At 41.8% G+C, this 21852-nt stretch overlaps 1 protein-coding gene across 1 annotated transcript; it reads right to left on the bottom strand.

The window, feature by feature from the left end:
- Positions 1 to 1390: 1390 nt before the first annotated feature.
- LOC310877662 (adhesion G-protein coupled receptor G5-like) lies at positions 1391 to 13370 on the bottom strand. The gene is made up of 18 exons (XM_083791613.1): positions 13346 to 13370; positions 13142 to 13233; positions 12339 to 12422; positions 11671 to 11733; positions 11452 to 11589; positions 10371 to 10412; positions 10195 to 10266; positions 9827 to 9983; positions 7887 to 8043; positions 7646 to 7771; positions 6485 to 6595; positions 6344 to 6383; positions 4524 to 4624; positions 4143 to 4264; positions 3318 to 3583; positions 3141 to 3231; positions 2474 to 2757; positions 1391 to 2018 (listed from the first exon to the last, which is right to left on the bottom strand). The coding sequence occupies exons 2-18, from the start codon at positions 13221 to 13223 to the stop codon at positions 1867 to 1869; spliced, it is 2088 nt and encodes a 695-aa protein (XP_083647739.1). The 5' UTR covers positions 13224 to 13233; positions 13346 to 13370; the 3' UTR covers positions 1391 to 1866.
- Between the last annotated feature and the right edge of the window lie 8482 nt (positions 13371 to 21852).

Below are 21852 nucleotides of genomic sequence, written 5' to 3'. Positions count from 1 at the left end.
TCATGTCAAGGACCCCAAACATTATATGTAATTAGCCGCCAAACACCATCTGAAAATATGTTGTTCCAGGAACCTCCCCCAGAAGCAAAGATTTTAGTTAAAAACGTTTGCTGTGAAAGAATATATATTCAAAGATTTGCGGCACTTTTTCACGATTTTTCAAAAATAGCAGACCCACAAGCTCGTATGAGCTTGTAGATCTGCTATTTTTCAATAGCTAAAGTGTAACATAATGTTAAAACACCAAAAGGGGTTCCCGCCCTCACAGGCAGTGTAATGTTAGCTTGAGCTTACTCAACAGTAACTTAAGGACTTTAGCTCAGAGGTTCCTGCTTTCGGACCAGGGTCCACATGAAAATCGCAGGCGGCCCACCCATCTGACCACTTTTGCCTGATGAAGTTCACCCCCAAATCTATCAATTACACACCACATGAAGATCTCCATGAATTCAAGGTTTCATGGGGCGTGTTATTTATAGACATTAAGTCTATAAGTGAACTACTCCTTTAAGTGGCCAGAGCGTGTTTATTTAAAACTTTTAATTTCTTTCAATCAATCAATCAATCAGTCGTTTGGAATTGGATGGATCAGTGCTACTACTAGTATAAGTTCCCCTCTATTGGTATCACAATTAAAACCAAAATGTCAAAGAAAGAAATACCATAAAATGTTTTACAGTATCTTTTTTTAATATGTTATATTTATCAACAAAATCATAGTTTATTGACAATTATCCGGGGGCCCACCTGTGAGCCATGCCTCGTTCAGATCAGACCTGTAGTTAGAAAATACAGCTCATCTCAAAGATAGGCAGGCAGGCAGGCAGGCAGGCATGGGGTGGGTAGGTAGGTAGGTAGGTAGTCAGGCCTCCTACATACTGAAAATACTTTGAAGAAGATATACTAATGATTCATTTTCATTTATTTTCCAACTGACCCTAACCCAAGTATTGCATTAATTAAGCTTAAATACACCGTTAAATTCAGGTAATATACAATATATTTTTGGACATTACATTACATTACAACATTGTGACATATTTAGCTTCTTATCACTATAGGTAGCCAGCCGTGAGCTCATTTCTTGTCGGCCTATTATGGGCCCATGCAGCTCAGTGGATACTGCATGCTCTCTGTAGGTACAAGGTAATTATCTGCAGTCACGCGAAGCACAAGTTAGCTAACCCCCCCACCCTCCCCACTCCAGCACTCTGTGTGAAAAAGACATGCTTTTCCTGCCACATCTCCTTGCTGCGTTCGTGTTCTTTTGTTGTCATCTCAAAACCACTTGTCAACCACACTAGTCATCATGAAGTAAACGTTTGCTCTCTCTCTCTCTCTCTCTCTCCCTCTCTCTCCTTTGTTTTACACCGTCCTTATTCCAAATGCGTGACTGAAATTTTAGATTTCGGAAGACTGCGATGAATCACAACATTCTCCCACGGTTTTCTGCAGTGAGTCAGAGAGGGCTTCCGTTGGGTGAGACGGCAGAGATAACTGGCTGATGATCTCTGTCACTCGGTCAGAGCTTCGCTCATATGGGTTCTCTTCTCTTTCATTGAGGTTCAAACCGCCTCACGCCAGAGCATTCATTCAGAATTCAAAGCTTGGGGGAGGTGGGGGGGGGGGATGGCGGAGAGAGAGGGAGGATTGGAGAGGGAGAGAGAGAGAGAAGTACACCATGAGTAGTAACTGAGACATAACTCTCTGTAGGAGAAACAATACTGCCACCTTGTGCTATGTTATGCTACATGGATTTGAGACCTTTAATAAATTGCAGAAGATGGGTCGGCTATACAAAGACAGATATAGTGTAGAAAGGTGGTATCCACAAGGCACAATACTGTGCCACTGTAAACAAACCGTTTAGTCTGCTTTACAAACGGAAGTGTTAGCTGCGTAGGGGTTTGAACATGAAGTAAACGATGTTCCCAATCCCATTCCACTGTGGCTTTCAGAGCTGCTCCTGCCTGTGATGGTCTTCCTGGTGTTGTAGTAGTACAGGAACAGGAAGAACCCTGGAAGCGTCACAACAACGTCCATATTAAGCTACATCTCTATTGTGTCATATGATGAGACTAGATATAATCTGGGATCTGGGATGTTGTTATAGTGATGTGGCAAATATAGAAGTGTCGTCTTTTCCTGATTTACCTGAAATACCCGTTCTAGCTGTACTATTATTTTATGATTATTCCACAAAAATACCATTGTGTAAATAGTTTGTGAAAGCACTAATAGTCATCCCACAATATGGTCACAGTATAGCCTACTATAGATAGTTACCATGGTATTTGGCCAAAGGTATTTAGAAAGTGTAGATTGTGTCTATTCACTCTGCTCTACTACTCTCTCACAGAGATGAGGATTCCACTATTTTACTGTAGTAAGTATTTTAATTTCACCATTCTATATTTGACTTGATATGTGTTGTACCATTTATGGGCACATGATTTGAGACTCTGGAGTCTACCTTGGAAGCTGTTGAGGACAGTGAAGATGTAATACGAGGGGACGACCAGCGGTCCGTAGCTGATGAAAGCGAAGGCCCAGGTGAGGCCCAGCAGACACAGCAGGCCCAGGATGGAGAAGGTCTTCTTCTTGATGGAGCCGGCTCCCCGAGCCGCGTCCTTCTCCACCGTCAGGGGCACGACGTGCCTCACGACCACCACGAAGATGAAGGAGGTGAAGACGAACACCACGGCGTAATAGCCCAGGTTCACCGCCTGGAAGAGCCTGACGTCGGTGATCCAGCACCTGGGAAATTATATTTCATACATAATTATTAACAGTTAATATACGTGACTCTGTTAGTTTACAACTGGACCCAAATGGACCCCATTTGTACACGCTATATATTAACAAAGGTACTAAGTATAGAGGGTATGCGCATGCTTAAAGTGAATGGCACATCGAGTGGCAAAGCAACATGCAAAGTGAGTTTAACATTGTTTAACGTTGTTTAATGCAATCAGGTAGGACTTTTCTGTTTGGATGTATGGGTTGTCAAGGCCAGAAAGTAGTTTTTTGCCACTCAGTACAGTAGGCATTCCTGCATAACTTCCGGGTTTGATGATGATGTCACGCACATACCCTCTATAAGGATGCATTTTAGAATGTGTTTAAAAAAGAAATCTTACATTTTCACCGAATTTCCATCATCTGTGTTGATGGTCTTCAAGCTATATTTCCCTGCGATGATAATAGGTATCACCACAAGAGCAGGAGTGACTAAAGGGAGAAGACAGTTAGTTGACCCTAATGAGTAGACAGAATATGACCTTTGGACACCATAGTTTCAGCGCTTATACTCTCACCCCATCCGGTCACACAGATCTTCAACATGTACTTTCTGATGCCAGCGTTGGGTTTCTTCAGTTGCATGAACAGGTGCAGGGCCTGCACAAAGAACCAGGAAAGGGTCGCCAGCATGGCGTAGTGCATCGCCGCCGCCATGGCAACACATGCGCCGAAGTTGCCCAGGTCGGCGACGGACTCGTTGACGACGAAGGAGAGGTTCAGCAGCAGCACGGCCGCGAAGACGTTGCTCAGGATCTTGTCTGCGTGGCTCCTTTTCTCTCTTCTGTGGCATTGAGAAGTTATGCATGAACTCCCATGTCCATTATTTGGGCATGTGAATGCCTAGTTTCATGTCAAGGACCCCCAAATTGACACTAATTAGCCCCGTGGACCCCCATTTGAAGAGATATGCCAGGGACCTCCATAAGAGAAGATTTTTACGGTGATTACAGTTATTCTCAACCCGTTTAATTTCATTGACCTCCAGTTTGACATGCATTAGTCTACGGACCCCCATTTAATGGCATTTCTATCTCTGAGACCCCAATTTATATTGTAAAACAATCATTTAGCTGGGGAGTCGTGGGGACCCCCTGGAACTCCCTCAAGGACCCCTAGGGGTATCCGGACCCCACTTTGGGAACCACTGGACTAGACCTATAATACTATATGCTTACACAAAACAGTGTAAGCATATACATATCACAGTCACTCGTCAGACGGCAATTTCGGAGTATGTGTGCAAGAGGTCATATAGGGAGCGTGCAAAGGGGCTTTAGTCAAAAACATGAGGCTCAAATTCATAGACTGCAATACTGCATCTGTGTCATTGTAATTAATACCTGAGAACCGTCTGCATGAAGAGCGCCACCAGCAGGAAGAACATGGACAAACCACAGCCAATGTTTGTGATGTATGTCAGAGATTTCACATGTGAAGAACTCAAGTTTCCTGGCAAGGGTGACTGTATGTTTCGTGCATGACAAGAACAAAGGAAGTTATCCAAGTCTGGGCTTAGCTTAGTTTAGTTACATGTTAGTGTATTTATGGTTGATTTTTGGTGGATTTATGTTTCTTTCAACATGGACACCCACACATGAAAACACTTTAGTAGTTCCTGCCAAGACAAGGATATTATGGATATATGCTATAAGATCAAGCAGGAAGTCAGTTCTCAACAGATTGTTTTTTTGTGGTTCGCAAGAATAGAAAGTGAGTCACACCATCAGTATAGCAAAGAATGTCAGATGGGTGCATTCGCATGTAATGCTGCCATTGCCCTCCTTGGTCTCACAACCCTCTGTCGTCCAATTAGGTAGTTTTCCTGAAAGAAAAAGGTAAAAGCTGATTGAAATTTTTATCGGTAATAAGGCAACACTTATCTATTCTATATTGGAGTAGTTGTCACGTGGCGCAAAAGTGTGTCACTAGCCAATGAAAAGATGTGCCCATGATGTGCCCATGTGGCCTGTGGCCACTAGCCAATGAAAACTCAACCTACCTATAGTCGCCTCACCATTTCGCTTATTCCTTCTAAATCAATGCATTTAAAATATAGGTCGCTCAGCGAATGTCTTAGTTACATTAACATTGTTCTTAGAAACTACTTGGTTTGTACCTAACTACTACGATTAGACAGATCGCGTTTGTTATTTCGCTACTGCCAGTACTTCTGATTGCACGCACGCACACACACACACACTACCCCGTGTCCCACACACACACAACACTGCCACGCGGATTTAAGCTGTCAAAACTATTTTGTTAAAGTTACATATGCCACAGACACTTGCCTGAACTGTGCAGCTGATATATATACAGCATTGTCATATTTAAAAGGCGCTTTATAGCTTCTCTCAGCTCAAAGCGTGTATGAATAAGGAGATAAATGAACAGCTGTTGTCGGTGGGAGAGGACGTCAGCTCAGCTGTGTGTGTGTGTGTGTGTGTGTGTGTGTGTGTGTGTGTGTGTGTGTGTGCGTGTGTGCGTGCGCGTGTGAGAGGGAGGTACCGTAAACAGTCAGCAACACGTTAAATTTCTACTTCTACTAAAGAAAGAGGCAGCGATGGAGCCATAAGTCCATATCCATAAATTCGGGGACATAAATTGCGCAAAATACTGTTAAACATGACGGTATCAGCCTGCTGCATCCTCCTAGCTGTTGTGTGCTAAGCTAAATCATCATACAGAACAGTCAACACAGCATTGACCAGGGTTGCCACATTGACCTTAGAGGGAAACAAGCAACCAGGTCTATGAAAATGTTAACAGGCCTAGAATAAGCAACAATATTGCTGACTGTCAAACATCATTGTCCAATGTTGTTTTACAGCAGTGGTTCTCAAACATTTTCATGTCATGGACCACTAATATTCTATATGTATATATATATATATATTATATATATATAATATATAATATATATATTTACTATATATATTTACTATAAATACACACCGGTATATATACAGTGTACACAAACCGTATATCTAGGTGTGCCCCGAGAATTTTAGGCTATGAAAAGTGTGCCCTGGGACAAAAAAGGTTGAGTTAAGCGGTGCCCAAAAGGTAGATCACGATCTACCAGTAACGTCAGATCAGGGGTTTTGTCGGCCAGCGCCAAAAATGCTCCCCGACAGCATAATCGGAGCAAATACCGGGCAGTATGTATGAGCCATAACGTGTTGACTACCCTACACTACACTAATAAGGACACATAATAATAACTAATAACCCATTCGTTACTACATGTGGAGTCAACTCCCGCAATTTCCTTCTTCCCATAGTGCGCGGCAAAGTAACTCTGGGATGAGCGGCCGCGAAATTCTAGTGACATATAACGATAATATGATATCCTAAATACCATAAGTATTCCATATCAAGATGTCGATATACCACTACCAGTAATATTATATTGCCCAGGCCAGCACTAGGTCAGATCTTGAAAACCTTGAAAACCGCGGACAGAACGTGACATACTACCTCTACCTACCTATTCTACCTATTCTACATACTACCTATTCTACATACTACCTCTACCTACCTATTCCATCCCATGAATTGCAAGAGGCGTTGGCTTCCTTCTGCATGTGAATGAAAGGGAAATAGACATGAGTCTTATTCTGACCCTGATTTCAAGAGAATCATCCGGACAGTAAATTCAAATGTACAGTATATCTGTTACCGTGTCCACGTTTCTGAAATGAATATCGATGGTATCAGAAAGATTGGCTATTTCAGCTCCCATGCGGATCGCCAACACTTCGTTTTCCAGTACTATGCTTTTCTTCTCATCCTGTTGACAGTCACAATATTCATACAGGACAACAAGGTTTCATAACAGACTATGGATATTTTTATATAGTCACTGTAATTCCAACATTATATATTATTTTTAGGGCTGTCAATCGATTAAAATATTTAATCTGATTAATCGCATGATTGTCCATAGTTAACTGTGATTAATCGCAAATTAATCACATATTTTTTATCCGTTCTAAATATACCTTAAATCAGTGGTTTTCAAGATTTTTCATATCAAGGTCCATTATTTATTCTGCATTTGAGCCACGGACCACCATTTGATGACATTTAGCCTTCCCAGACCCAAACTAAAGAACTGTATTGATGTTGGCCAATGGTACCATTACGAGAGATAACAGGCCATGTTGATCAAAATAACATGTTTTCTAAGTTTTCTAATTGTGTAGACTTAAATTAACTTAAGTAATGCAGCTGTTTAACAATTATTCAACTCTTCAGTGTAAAATTGCCATGCATCTCTCAACCATTCTGTCAAACTTCACAGTGTGTTAATCGCACATTAAAAAAAATAGTGCCGTTAAAAGGATTGTGAGTTAACTAGTTAATAGTGCGTTAACTTTGACAGCCCTAATTATTTTATGAGGTCTGCTTGTACAAAGTACATTATGTTGATGAGAATGCTGTGCAGTGATGGGGAAGTTACATTCAAAATGTAATACATTCTTACATTACAAATATTTATTTCCAAAGTAATGTTTTATATCACTTTAGCATTACTTTAGCAAAGCAACAGTGCAGTGTTTATCTTTTGAAAAATAGATAAAAAGCCATAGTAACAAAGTAGACTAAGACAACTAGTAGTCTAAGCCGTAGTGAGGAAGACACATTGCATTTAGTAATTACTATGCATAGTAGAGTGCATTTAACTCAGAAGCTTAAAAACAGAGCTATTGAAAGTAATGTTACTTGACATAATAACTCCATCCAATTTGTTAAAGTAATTAGCTACTACAGTAGCTTAAAAGTTAAAATAACACTGAGGATTTCACTCGGTTACATATTGTATGCTACAGTACATTACCTGGGCCATGTTTGGAAAACATAGAACACCAACAAACGGTCCTTTTCCACTCACTGCCATGCTACTAGCTTCTCTGGATATCCGCACAGATCTTGGGAAGCCTTTGACATTTGCACTGTCAAGAAACTACAAATAAAAGAGTAGATATGGGGCTCATTCTTCATTGATTTACTTGCTCTTGTTGATGGGTAGGGCGGTAACTATTTTCACTATAAGTATAAGTGTTTAATAATTGACATACGCTCATATCTTCACCCGGTGAAAAGGCAATGTTTGTGTCTGCTGGATACTTTTCAGGCAGTTTTTTGATCACTCCTTTGATGGTGCCGACTGTGATGCTGGCAGTGGAGTCGTTGCCCATCTTGTCCAGCAAGGAGGAGAGACTATTTACCAACTGTCTGCAATGGGAATACAATAATAAGCATTTAATATCCCTAAATTCTATGTACAGTACATCTTGATAAATCAAACAATTGTATTCCTGCAGACTGAGTGAGACGGTCGACCGGGGTTGTTTGGCACACTATACACTATGCCATATTAAAAAGGTCTCTTTCGATGCAATAGTAACTGTATTAAAATAACTGAAATGTACAGTAGCGTGCATGTTTTAACATATTTGATGAGTGCTGGTGTAGGGGCGAAAAGATCATTCTCTGAAAATATGAGCCTATAGGCATCCAAAAGATCTGAGCTGCAGAGCTCGTCTCTGAATGCAGGCTGAACAGTTGCATGATACTGAAGGCCTAGGTGTCTCATGGGCCAACTCACACGGCCAGCAACATGAGTACGTTAGGATGCACGTGTCGTGCAGGCGACACGTGAGAATGTGCACAAACAACACACGCTACACGCATGAACCACAAGCACGCTGTGAGCAGGGAAGCAGACATGGACGGTAATAGAAGGGAAAAGCACACACAGAAGGGAAGACACAGAAACATTGAGCCGGCTGGAGAGCCATACATCTCAGCAATACAGATACAGCGAGGTTCTGTAGTGTACTACTGGCGTACCCCAAAGCAACAATACTTGTAACCAGGTCGCCAGGTCGACCTGCTGTAGTTGTCCCGAGACGGCAGTGCAAGAATCTCCCAATACACACATCATATAACAGTGGCCAAGATATTAGTGGCCATGCCAAAGATTGGGGAAAACAACGAGCGGACGACTGGACAAGACAGAGACTGGCAGGGAATAGAGCAGATTGGCAAAAACTATGAACTAGAACTGCTAGGACAGAACGGGCAAGAAGGGTGGCTAGAACAGTATAAATGGCCCTGAAGATTGAGGCTCGGGCGCCTTCTTCCATGCAGCCGAAGGCTATGCTTCTCTGAATGCTGTACTTTACTCTGCACTATTATGAATATACTGGCACTACTACTAATCTAACTTTGTCCATGTTGATCTGAGTTTCTCTAAGTCTGTCCAGGTGTTATCTATCTATCACTTGCCACTACACTGGTAAAGAAAGAATGTTACATTTTGTTTGTTTCTGTGACCTTCATAGGATCCAAGAATAGTGTGCCAACCAGCCTCTGTCGCCAATCAACTCCTGCCTGTGGCAAACCAGCCCCGTGTCTATGCAACGAAACCCTTTGCAGCAGTCGCATGTGAGTACCGCTAGCTGTTTCCATGTATCGCATGTGAGTACAGCTAGCTGTTGTTTCCATGCATAAGTCATTCGAAACCAGTGGTTCCCAAACTTTTTAGCTCGGGACCCAAAAGAGAAATTGCCCGTGATCCTAGTAGATCTACGAGCTTGTGAGTGTGTAGATCTGCTATATTCGCTACTTCTCAAACATTACTTTTTGTTTTCTTTTAGATTTTTGTATTTTTTTGGGAATGTTTTTTGTAAAACGTTTTGAAATAAACAATAATATAGGAAACAAAAAATAAATAAAGGGACCCATAAAAATGTGTCCGTGGCCCACAAATGGGTACCGACGCGATGTTTGGGAACCAGTATACTAGGCAAATATTTTTGTTACATTTTGTTTGTTTCTGTGACATTCAAAGGATCCGAGAATAGCTGTGTGCCAACCAGTCTGTGTCACCAATCAACCCCAGCCTGTGGCAAACCAACCCCTGTTGCCAACCCTGGTCTATGCGACAAAACCCTTTGCAGTCACATGTGAGTACCACTAGCTGTTTCCATGCAGCTACGACCTGAATACTCACGCAGCCCCTTCTGCACTGATGGTCCCGTTGCTGCTGAGGCCGGGTGGAGTGGGCAGAGTCAGATGACTTTCAGGCTTCATCACAGGGTTCTTGCAGGTAACACAATTGGTAAAGTTGTCAGAGTGGACGGACAAGATGAAATCTGTTGGGTTTTTATCTGCACATATTGAAAACACATGCATGAATGCGCGCAAGCATGCACACACGCGCACACTCAAGCACGATTGAAAACACATGCATGAACGCGAGCAAGCATGCACACACACACACGCACGCACACTCAAGCACACATGCAAATATTTGGTTGCCACATTCAACTAGTTTCATGTTTAATATTGTATAATTAAATATTTAAGAAGTGAAAATACCTTTACATGTTTCTTCAACGTAGGATGTAGAGTCCTTTCTGCATTCTATGCGTGGAATGATTTTCTTAAAATCTTAAACATATAAAAAACAATTAAACTTTTACGTTGGCAAAGAATAGTTGGTTTAAACAAAATGAATAGTGGGATACTGGGATGGAAGGTGGTGAATGTTTTACCATCAACCGTGCAGTTTCCTTTCTCTAGGTTGAACCACGTATCTGAAATTGAAACTTTACTTGCTACTTTGTAGATTTTGATAATTATTACACAACAACTTGACATAATGACACATTATGACACACATGACATAAGCACTATTATACATTATAAAGTGCAATTTGGAAATATCAGATCAACAAGCTCACAATGTGTTGCGATGCAATACATTGCTTGTAGATGTCATACATTCTGCGTGATGAGCACTTTTTACTTTTGTTACTTAAAGTACATTTTGATACCAAAATACAAGTATATTTTGAATTATGTACTTTTACTTGTAACAGAGTAGTTCTACATTGCAGTACTGATACTTTTACTTAAGTAAACAATGTGAGTACCTTTCCCACCTAGATGGTTCATTCATCACTGTGTAGAATAGAGGCAGAATTCAAGGCAGAGGGCACACTAACATAGACCACCAATAGAGGGCACTCCATAGCAACATTTGAGTGAGACATGTACAGTAGGTGCACTGCCCATGCCTTGAGTTGCATGCATTGCTGCTGTGCATGATAAATATGTTCTTTAACCACTTTTCAACCTACCTGGCGTCCCTATTTTGGGTATCGTAATCTTTTGCTTGCATCGTGCGTTTGAAGATCTTTTTGCAGCGTGACGCCATCATATGGCAAAGTATAAACAAGGTCTAAGGCAAGTGTTTAAACTAAGTGTTTACATTGTAGTGTGGTTTGGACAAGGGGACACTGCAGTCAACAGTACAACTGATAAATGATCTCCTGTATCTCTCAAAATGTGCTCTGTCCAACCAAAAGGTTTCGCACTGTCTAAATCCAACAGAGTTGCACTAATGAGTTGAACATTATGAACATAAACACGTTGTGGGGCGTTGTGAGCTTAGATGTTTAATCATCCAAGAGATTTTGTGTAGAGGGAAAGTGGAGGGGGGGGGGGGTGGCTAGTGTAGAGCCACAGTCAACAAGGCATAGGGTTTAAGCACTTGGAAAAGCGCTATATAGCAATTTGTTATTATTCGTGGTTAAATAAGGGATGTGCTATAGGATATGTTGTCACTCCTACCTGAGCTGTTGGCGTACATCGATGGCTTGCACAACGTATTTTGGCCGATAAAGAAATGGAAGTCAATTGTTGATTGATTTAGAGTTAGGTTGAAGTTGTTTCCATGTTTGCTTATGTTAAATGTATGATCACAAACATCTGAAAAAATACAAAGATAGATTTCAACACACATCTTATGAACAAGAAGACTGTATTATTAAATGCAGTATATCTGTATACCTTTCTGTACTGTTTGGTCGTTTGCAGATACCATACAGAGATGCACACTGCAGTTACACGCATCTAAAAGAAGTTTTGAAATCATTCTTCACTGAGGACATTGCAATTAAAGGCTTTAGTCATTCTCTAGTCTAGTGTCAACAACGGCATCTCAGAGGTGGGCACAGTCGAGACGTAAAAAGCCCAACGTTGATATCACTTTATGTCACTATCTTACGTCATGCCGGCAGGGAAGTGAAAAAGCTCTCAAATGCAGCCAATCTCATCATTCTATGATGGATTGTTTAGAAGTTATGTACAACAACATGTCCATCAATAATTGACCTTTTGACCTTGACCTTTGACCTGCACCAATTGCTCCATATGTTAGATATTGTATTGACATAGTGATCTGATATATACAATTTCATGCATGGCCTTGAGTTGTGATTTTGATGAGTCATGCTGACGGAGTGACTCACATGCACACGCACACGCACACACACACACACACACACACACACACACACACACACACACACACACACACACACACACACACACACACACACATACGCACACACGGCTCAACTACACGGACACATTTTGAGTGTTAACTCTGAGATTGTACAAATGTAATAACTCTCTGAACTAAATAAACAGTTATTTTTACTGTGTAATAAGCTTACCTGAGCAGCAGGGGTCGCTGGAGTTCCCAGGAACTGAGCCATTGGCTATCAGAACGTTTTTACGCCTGTTATTGTTTCCTGTGCCTGTACAAAGATGTTATTTTATTATCCATAGCACACAATTGCTTCATGGTAAATTAAACACATTCACGTTTTTCTTTTTTGGTAGTAGTAGTAGTAGTAGTATTCATAAATTTGAATTCATGAAATGTATTCTAAAAGCCAGTTTGAAACACGCTTAAAATGATTTATTTTACGATTTAAGTTACTGTATGTATCAAGATAGGCCTCATGAATATCAAGGTATTTTAGCCATTTGTTCCCCTGTTTTATATGAATACATTAAAGGTGCTGTAAGTGATAATTATTTGTTGAAATAACAATTGACAAATATCTCTATAGTCTTTGTTTAATAACAGGGGTCCCCCTCATCTCTCCAGTTCTTTAGTAAACAGTAAATACATTTTCAGGTCGGGATAGAAATGTCATACAATCACACAGAATACAGGATATTTGAGTGAAATTGGTGAATTCAAACGGATAAACAAGCAGATAAACTTGAAACTGTAGCACAAGCTGTTCCATTATCTTTGTGGGGTTCTCTGGATAAATTTAGACCCACCTGAAAATGTAATTTCTGTTTATTAAAGCGCTGGAGGGCTGAGGAGATGAACACAGTGATTGATTACTATCGGAGTAGATATCTTTAACTTTACCAATACACTTTTTGTTTTAACCTAAACATATCACTTATGGCACCTTTCTAACACCTTTTAACTTTGTTACCGGCATTTTAACCGTACAATGCAAGCATACGCTCCCACTGAGGACAATGAAAATAATTGCTGCATTCTGGATGAATGTCCAATGATGCTTTTCATCCATTCTTAACAGTCTGTGAAGCCAAGACAACATTGAATAGGATTATAACAATGATTTTTTAAATACTCAATAATATCAATGTTTACAGTAATAATAATAATAATAATAATAGAAGAGACTCTTACCTGACAGTTGATTTTGTATATGTGGTCAGTCTCCAGAGTAATCGCATAACAGATAGCTCCTGGTGCTGGAAAATGTAACATTGATGTAGATTTGATTTGCCTTGCAAATGAGACGAGTCCATCACACTCAACGTCCTTTGTGACATTTCTGGTATTTCTATGCAGTTATATCATGTAGGCCTATGTATGATGCATGGGATGGATGGGGAAAACTGTCCTTCGGTGTCAATTCCTTCTAGACTTTTGAGTGAAATAGAACAAACCTTTATAATTTTGCAGCATGTCATACATGCTGGCCTTTGACGCAATGTATTGTACACACTAATAGGTTTTCATTTTTAAACACATTTGAAGCTGAAAATGACCTCTATCCTCTAAGTGTTTTAGCAGCAGAATATAATCAATATCCTTCCATACTACATGCCTGAAAACACATGTAACATTTGACAGCCTGTTGACAACAGCGTCCATGAAACGGCACTTACAGTTACACAATGCTTGTACATTAAAAACAAAAACAAAAACAATCTGTTTTTGTAGTCTGTAGTGTAGATTTAGCTTGGGCAGCAGCGGGGGCAAACTAATGTAGGTCAATTGATTGTTCAAAATGAAACTTTATGCAGGCCGGATAGTTTTTGGTTTTTTTGTTTCTCTGTGTGTTCAGCGCTGAACTGAACGGCACCAATGCTCTCATATAGTATCTAGTCCCAACATGCAAAACATGGTGGGTAACATTATTAGGCATTGGCCAGTTTGTAAACATAATTATGCAAACAGACAACCCTGGCGTCTATTTTTGGCACGTCATTGTTGGCCAAAACCGTTCCGACCAATATGTCTTTGAGTCAAGTGTTATATGGCCATACTTCACCATGATCCTGGATGGCTTTATTCTAGCCTTAAAATTATTGATAAATGATAAATATTTGTGGAAATCTCTGTGGGAAAAAAAGAATGGGGTCTAGAACGATGGAACCAGAAGCCGCTGCTATGCATATAGTGTTGGGGGCTTTGTCAGAGTGCCAGTTGTACTCATCTGGGTTTGTTTATGGTTAGGTTTGGGTCATAGTGACATGCCTATATATGGCCATATCTGGTTTGTTTATGGTTATGTCTGAGTCCGAGCGACATGGCCATGGTCCACCCGCTGGCCTGCCGGCCCTTGTAGCCCATTAGTGGATTTTAAAATAGGGCATAGGTGCATGGTTACATTTCATACAGCAGTCTACAGGTACAGTAACTCATTGAGCCCATTTTAGCAATCCTGTGAACAGTATCTTATTCCCTCAATGCTAGACTGCACAGGAATTCACTTTTTTGAGCTGTAGAATTTAAGCAATGAACTGGCTAAATACTAAAGACTATTTTGTTTTTATCTCGTGGAATGCTATTTACTTTTTGTGCATACTGATGAAACTTTATGAACAATTCCTTCCATAAATGGCATTGTGTAAAATAATTTAGGATTTTATCTCAGAAGATAAATATTGTGCTTAGACATTTACTGTAACAAATGATAAAAAAATATATTTCTTTCTTTCTTTCTTTCTTTCTTTCTGTCCACCTAAGTGTTCTTCTCTCTATACTGTGCATAATGGTCATGTTTACATTACCTCTGTGAAGATGCACTTGCAAATGTTGTCTAAAGAGTTGACGACAGCATCCTCTTTGCGATGCAAATAGATTAAACAAATAAGGGCAGTCCGGCTGCCTAGGAAAACTAAAAGTGAGCTCCATGTGCTTTCTAATGACGGTAGGGATCATAGATAATATAAACCTTTATTGATGTGTGTGTGTGTGTGTGTGTGTGTGTGTGTGTGTGTGTGTGTGTGTGTGTGTGTGTGTGTGTGTGTGTGTGTGTGTGTGTGTGTGTGTGTGTGTGTGTGTGTGTGTGTGTGTGTGTGTGTGTGTGTGTGTGTGTGTGTGTGCGCATGCATGCATAGTTTGCATACACTCTCAGCATGAAGCATATTACAGACTTACAAAGCCTACTACCTAAATGATATGCATAGCGGGACCATGACCAATATATCTGGATGACATGACCACTTTCCATGTGGCATCATCTGGAACAGTCCATGGTTGGGGTCAGGAGGAGTGACCACGATCTTTGGATCTGCAAGCTGCTGACTGACTTGGCTTTTGGTTTGACAATTAAGATCACAAAGGCCAAATGCCAAGGCAAGAAAGGCCATCAAATAAAACAACAATTTTAAAAGAGTACTGTACTGTACTGTACTGTACTGTACTGTACTGTACTGTACTGTACTGTACTGTACTGTACTGTACTGTACTGTACTGTACTGTACTGTACTGTACTGTACGGTCGTCACGTCACCCTATATAGTATGCCGCAATATAAGCATTGAACAATAATACTACAGGTAAGTATCTCATACTTCGAGTAAGTATTTGGAATCATATAAGAAGGAGGTACCTAGCTAACACTGGGCGCAAGCTATTGACTAGTTCACAGCTCATGCCTCCCCCTAGCGCCTAAGGCAAGATACAGATCCTTAAGCTGACAGCTTCCTGCAAGTACAGGAAATCTCGGTTACACTCACAATATTAGTTTTTTGTGTTACTCACCCTGTGAAGCATTGAATACATTGAAAAAATCTATTTATATAAAAGTCCAACATTGCTATCGGAGTATATTAAGCCAAGTGTCTCATATGAAGTCATATCCTCATTACTTCAGTAACAGCTTTTCTGCAAAACCTTTTTAATTCACTTCCGGTGCAAATTGGAATGCGCCTGGGCAGTTCATTATAGTACTGCTGCTATATATAAGTGAAGACTGTGTGCGGTATATCCTTTCTCTCATTATTCGCACTGGTTGCCTGCGCCAACGCGTGTGTAAAATGACTTTTTTCTACAATACTAAAACTTTAATAGTTTTCAAGGTCATGGTCAACTTTATTGCCCTTTGCTGTTGTTAATATGCCCAGCTTTCCGGGTTTGTGTGAACACAAACATTGGCTTGTGATTGGCTGATCACTCCATAGCGATGATTTGATTGGCTGAGCAAAGTACCTATTCAAGATAAAAGTGAGGGCAGAAAAGTGAAGATGCCAAAAGTGATTGGCCGAAATGACATTTGTGATGATTTGATTGGCTGAGCACGGAATGTGATGTATGATGATACGAGCGCCCCTCACTTCACACACGTGAAGTCAGTTTTGGATTCTTCATTCATTCACCATAAAATAATGTGACAAAAACAAACATTATCCATGTATTAGGCTTCACAGGATGAGTAATTGGTTGAAAATAGTCACTCCTTCAATAATATAATATGTAATTATAACATGGCATTACTTCCAGCTACTTGGAGCTGTTGAAAGCACAGATTTTAGCCTCTGCCTGCCAGCAGGAAACACACCATCTATTGACATACGTGTAACTTGTATGCCAAATACCAAATCATATGAAATTGAACTAGTCCCCCTGTCCTTTTTTATCGCACATCCTACAAACTACAATTACATTTATTTTACAATTTTGTTAGTCTAATACCAGTAAGACACCCTGAGGGCGAGAACGCCGAGAAGCGACCTAGGTCGTGTGCAGATCAACATATGGAATTAATTCTGTATTGGCCATATATGGAGCGTGTCACGACTCGGCGTGACAGACTGACTGACTTAGTATACTTACTTAGTATAAGTTTATGACACACACACACACACACACACGAACAAGAGCTTAGATCAGAGCTGGGCTGGCCAGTAAGGGGGGGGGGGGGAAGGCAACCCCTCCCCCGTTTTGATTTATACATGGAAGCCTGGGTAACAGCCTCCTGTCTTGGTGCTTTTATCTGTCCCCTCACCCAGAGCAAAAAGCCTGGGTAACACCCTCCTGTCTTGGTGCTTTTATCTGTCCCCTCACCCAGAGCAAAAAGCCTGGGTAACAGCCTCCTGTCTTGGTGCTTTTATCTGTCCCCTCACCCAGAGCAAAAAGGCTGGGTAACAGCCTCCTGTCTTGGTGCTTTTATCTGTCCCCTCACCCAGAGCAAAAAGCCTGGGTAACACCCTCCTGTCTTGGTGCTTTTATCTGTCCCCTCACCCAGAGCAAAAAGCCTGGGTAACAGCCTCCTGTCTTGGTGCTTTTATCTGTCCCCTCACCCAGAGCAAAAAGCCTGGGTAACACCCTCCTGTCTTGGTGCTTTTATCTGTCCCCTCACCCAGAGCAAAAAGCCTGGGTAACACCCTCCTGTCTTGGTGCTTTTATCTGTCCCCTCACCCAGAGCAAATAAAGGCTGGGTAGCCTAGTGATAAATGCAGTACATAAGGTCCTTTATACGGGTAGACATGCCGTGTTGTTGTTGACCTGCGTGTCAGGGACATTTCACCAATCCAAGTCAATTCAGTACAAACACTGGATTGTATATAAAAAAATGTACTGTTCCTAACTTCCTATATTAGAGATACATTTGGTACACCGTATAAGACTAAGACTAATTTTAATTTGCTGATTTGTTCGTGTGTGTGTGTGTGTGTGTGTGTGTGTGTGTGTGTGTGTGTGTGTGTGTGTGTGTGTGTGTGTGTGTGTGTGTGTGTGTGTGTGTGTGTGTGTGTGTGTGTGTGTGTGTGTGTGTGTGTGTGTGTGTGTGTGTGTGTGTGTGTCTTCAGCTGGGGGCTGTGTACTGGTGGGGCTGCGTATCATGTTTCATGCAGACGTGTGTACTGTGTGCTGCTTTTCTGTTCACAGTAACAATGAGCCACTCATGTCCCTGATTCACTATGAAAATTACCTCACTAGACAGCGGCCTGAGGACTGAGGAGACATGGGGGGGGGGGGGGGGGGGGGGTGCACTGACACTGCCCCCTAGTGAATACTTTCCAATCACTGTACTAAATGCCACTGGTTCTCAAAGTTTTTCGTTCCAAGGACCCGAAACTTATATTTGGCCGACGGACCCCCATCTCAATATGATTCAAAATGTTCCAAACATTTTCAATATTAAAAAAAGAAAGTTCAATGTGCCAATATACAAGCTTGTTGTAGATCTGCTATTTTTGAATATCCAACGTATAAATACAAGTGGTTAAAATTATTGTGATGATATATTAATTACTCTGGGGACCCCCTAGGAACCCCCTCAAGGGCCCTTGGGGGTCCCCGGACCCCACTTTGAAAACCACTGGTATAGGCTATATAATATTCATTTGACTTGTGATATTGTGATATTCTGTGGCTGCTTAGCAGTGCTTTTCTTTCTCCTTAGTTTTTTGAGCGGTGCCCCCGCTCCATTACGCAGCTATGTGTGTCCACATGTCTGTCCCTGTGTCCGAGTCTGAGCAAGGAAAGCTGCAACACGGTAACTCTGTCATTTCTCAACCATTTCGGACGTGGGAAGGCTCGCCGGAACTGGGCCGACCCCCTAGACACGTTCCTAGGGGTCTGGATGTTCTGGGGACCCCCACACGGTAACTCTGTCATTTCGAGGGAGGGCAGAATCCCATTCTTCCGACCGACGTCCCGTCGCGACGGTGCGCCGCTCCGTCGCGACGCACCGTCGAAAGGTCCTATTTCGGTCCGTCGGTCGGTCGTTCCCGTCGGTCGGTCCGTCCGTCGCTCCGCCGCTCCGTCGCTCCGTCGGTCCGTTGCTCCGTCGCGACGCACCGTCGGTCGGTCCGTTTTTGCGTCGCGACGGACCGTCGGTCGCAGGGTTAGGGTGGATGGATTGATTCTGCCCTTGCTGCCCAAATGGTAACTCTGTCATTTCTCTACCGTTTTGGACGGGGGTGGTCTCTTTGGAATCGTGTGGCCCCCCTGGAGGTTTCTATGGGGGTCTCGAGGTTCGGGGACCCCTGGGGACCCCCACGGACCCCCAAATGGTAACTCTGTCATTTCTCTACCGTTTTGGAGGGGGTGGGCTCATTTGAATCGTGTCGCCCCCCTGGAGGTTTCTATGGGGGTCTCGAGGTTCGGGGACCCCTGGGGACCCCCAGGGACCCCCAAATGGTAATGTCACCTGTGGACACTAACTGTAATTGTCTCGCTGTCTCGCTGCTGCGCTGCGCCGCACAGACAGCAGCTTGTGTCAGTTGTGTGTAGCCTAACATGTGCGTTCGTGCCGTGTTGCTGGTATATTATTATTATTATATTTTTTGCGCCGCCGCGTTGTCTCGCTGCTGCGCTCTTGTGTGTAACATGTGCGTTCGTGTTGCTGGTATAGATATTATTGTTATTATTATTATATATCATATCCTGCTTCCCAGCCTCCCCGTCCTGGACGGCGCAGAACAGCGTTGGATCGCCGGCCGCCTATCGTTGATCGCCCGCCGTCTCCTCGAGGACCGCCACAGCAGATGGTTTACTGCTATATGCCATAGTGTTTATTATGAAAAATATATTCCAATTACTTTTCGGTGCGCACTCATCCTGAATCCAAGCAGAGGTCCTCACAAGTAGGCCTATAGGTAAAACACCGCCGCCACAGTCCCAATGGCCCGTGCGCAAAAAGTTGATATTTAACATTGGCTATAATCTGCCAAATCTCAACCGATTGGTATAATTCCAAATGGTATACACTCAATGAAATTTATATTTTCCATTTTTCATGGGCCTATAAGTCATAGAGCCAGAGAAAGGAGAGATATGGTATAGGGAAGCACTAAGCCCTGTTATCCATGCAGCCGATTATGTTTCATGAGCTGTGGTGGCTTCACTGATATACAACCTTTATTCAAATAGTTGCAAATGTATTAATAAAAATACTGAGCATGTATGTTTGATATAAGGCCAAACCTCATTTGAAAGAATATATTCAGAGTATACTCTTCATTAGCAAACTGTACCAAACGAAGGAAAAACCCCCGCGGGGATAACTGACGTTATAAGAAGATAAGCCCCTGCATGACACCTCCCTGGCCACCGTATAGGCATAGCGCATTGACAGGTCTGTCTGTCTGTCGTAGCATGCAGATAGACAGATAGGGGGGGGGGGGGGCAGTTTGACAACAGCGGCTGACACATGTTCATTGATTATGATTAATAGGCCTACTGTATACAGCTACTGTGCTGCTGGATCGTCGATAAATGGACTATAGGCCTACTGGACTTTGACGTTAACGTTAAAACAGAGGCCAGCCAGCGGTACCGTGACCACACCGTTCGTTGTGTGTGTGTGTGTGTGTGTGTGTGTGTGTGTGTGTGTGTGTGTGTGTGTGTGCGCGAACTTCGAGACGAGTTGGTGACAGTGGTTTGTATTTTGATTTGAAATAAATAATGATGAATAGATGTCTACTGTTCATACTTGTGTGTGTTTTTTTTAGACAATAGACCACTTAGCAATTGCTTTAACTATGAAAGAAATGAAGACGATGAAGGATATCGATGAAATGTATGTTTCACTATATATAAAATATATACCTTGACTCTCCCTCTGAATGAAATTAAAAATCGGGTCCTAATAATTAACCCTAAAAATCTATAGACCTACCCTTAGGTTTAGCTGGAACACACGCTCAGCATCGCGGGGTTAATGGTAGGCCTACTTGATAACTATACTTAAAAGGTCTACTTTATCCCATCACAACTATAGTGATTTTGCAGCTATTTTCAATGAACAGTATGGTCTATTGTTGATTAATGTGGTCATTTCAATCTAGGCGCCGTAATGCGCAAAATGGAGTCGACCGGTGGCCACTGATGGCCTATTATTCCTATAAATTCATATCATGCCTGTTGGTGAAATATAAACATCTAAAATGGTTCAGTAATAATTAGCATAAGTTATTATTAACGAAAAACATCTAATACTATTTTAAATTGGTATAGTAAAGTTAGTAACTAATCAGAAGTTGTTTCAAACAACTGTTTGAAAAAACTGTTTGTTTTTCGTTAATAATAATACATGCTAATTATTATTGAACGGTAAGTATGCTGGTATGTACGCTATGGTACACTATAAGCTTGTATATCTGTTTATTTTAAGAATGCGCCGCTGCATTCTGTCAGAATCTCGTGTGTGTGTGTGTGTGTGTGTGTGTGTGTGTGTGTGTGTGTGTGTGTGTGTGTGTGTGTGTATGTGCACACATGTGTCACACATGATGTGTGCTATATATTTTATAGCTCTAGAGACGCAGAGACAGAGACATATTTATTTAAAATCATCCTGGCACGTAGGCCTATAGACAACGGCGTCAACTCCGCGCAAGAGCCAAAGCACCCGCTGGCAAAATAATAATAAGTTAATATATATAGGCTACTCTAAGGTGGGCACCTGTCGTTATAAACCTTCTGCACTTGCCTATAAAGCCAATGAACGGAGCTCATTTCTCTCTCTCTCTCTCTCTCTCTCTCTCTCTTTCTCTCTCTCTCTCTCTCCATCTGCCGTGCACATGCAAAGAGCGCATGCAGGTATCCAACTATCCAACATTGATAAACTGGTTCGCTTATATCCGTGCAGTATAACATCAAAGTCCAGTAGGCCTATAGTCCATTTATCGACGATCCAGCAGCACAGTAGCTGTATACAGTAGGCCTATTAAACTATT

This window comes from Protomyctophum parallelum (assembly GCF_964188405.1).
Source record: "Protomyctophum parallelum genome assembly, chromosome: 20".
NCBI classification, from domain to species: domain Eukaryota; kingdom Metazoa; phylum Chordata; class Actinopteri; order Myctophiformes; family Myctophidae; genus Protomyctophum; species Protomyctophum parallelum.
Note: the sequence above shows the minus strand (reverse complement) of the source record. Positions and strands in the feature narration are given on the sequence as shown.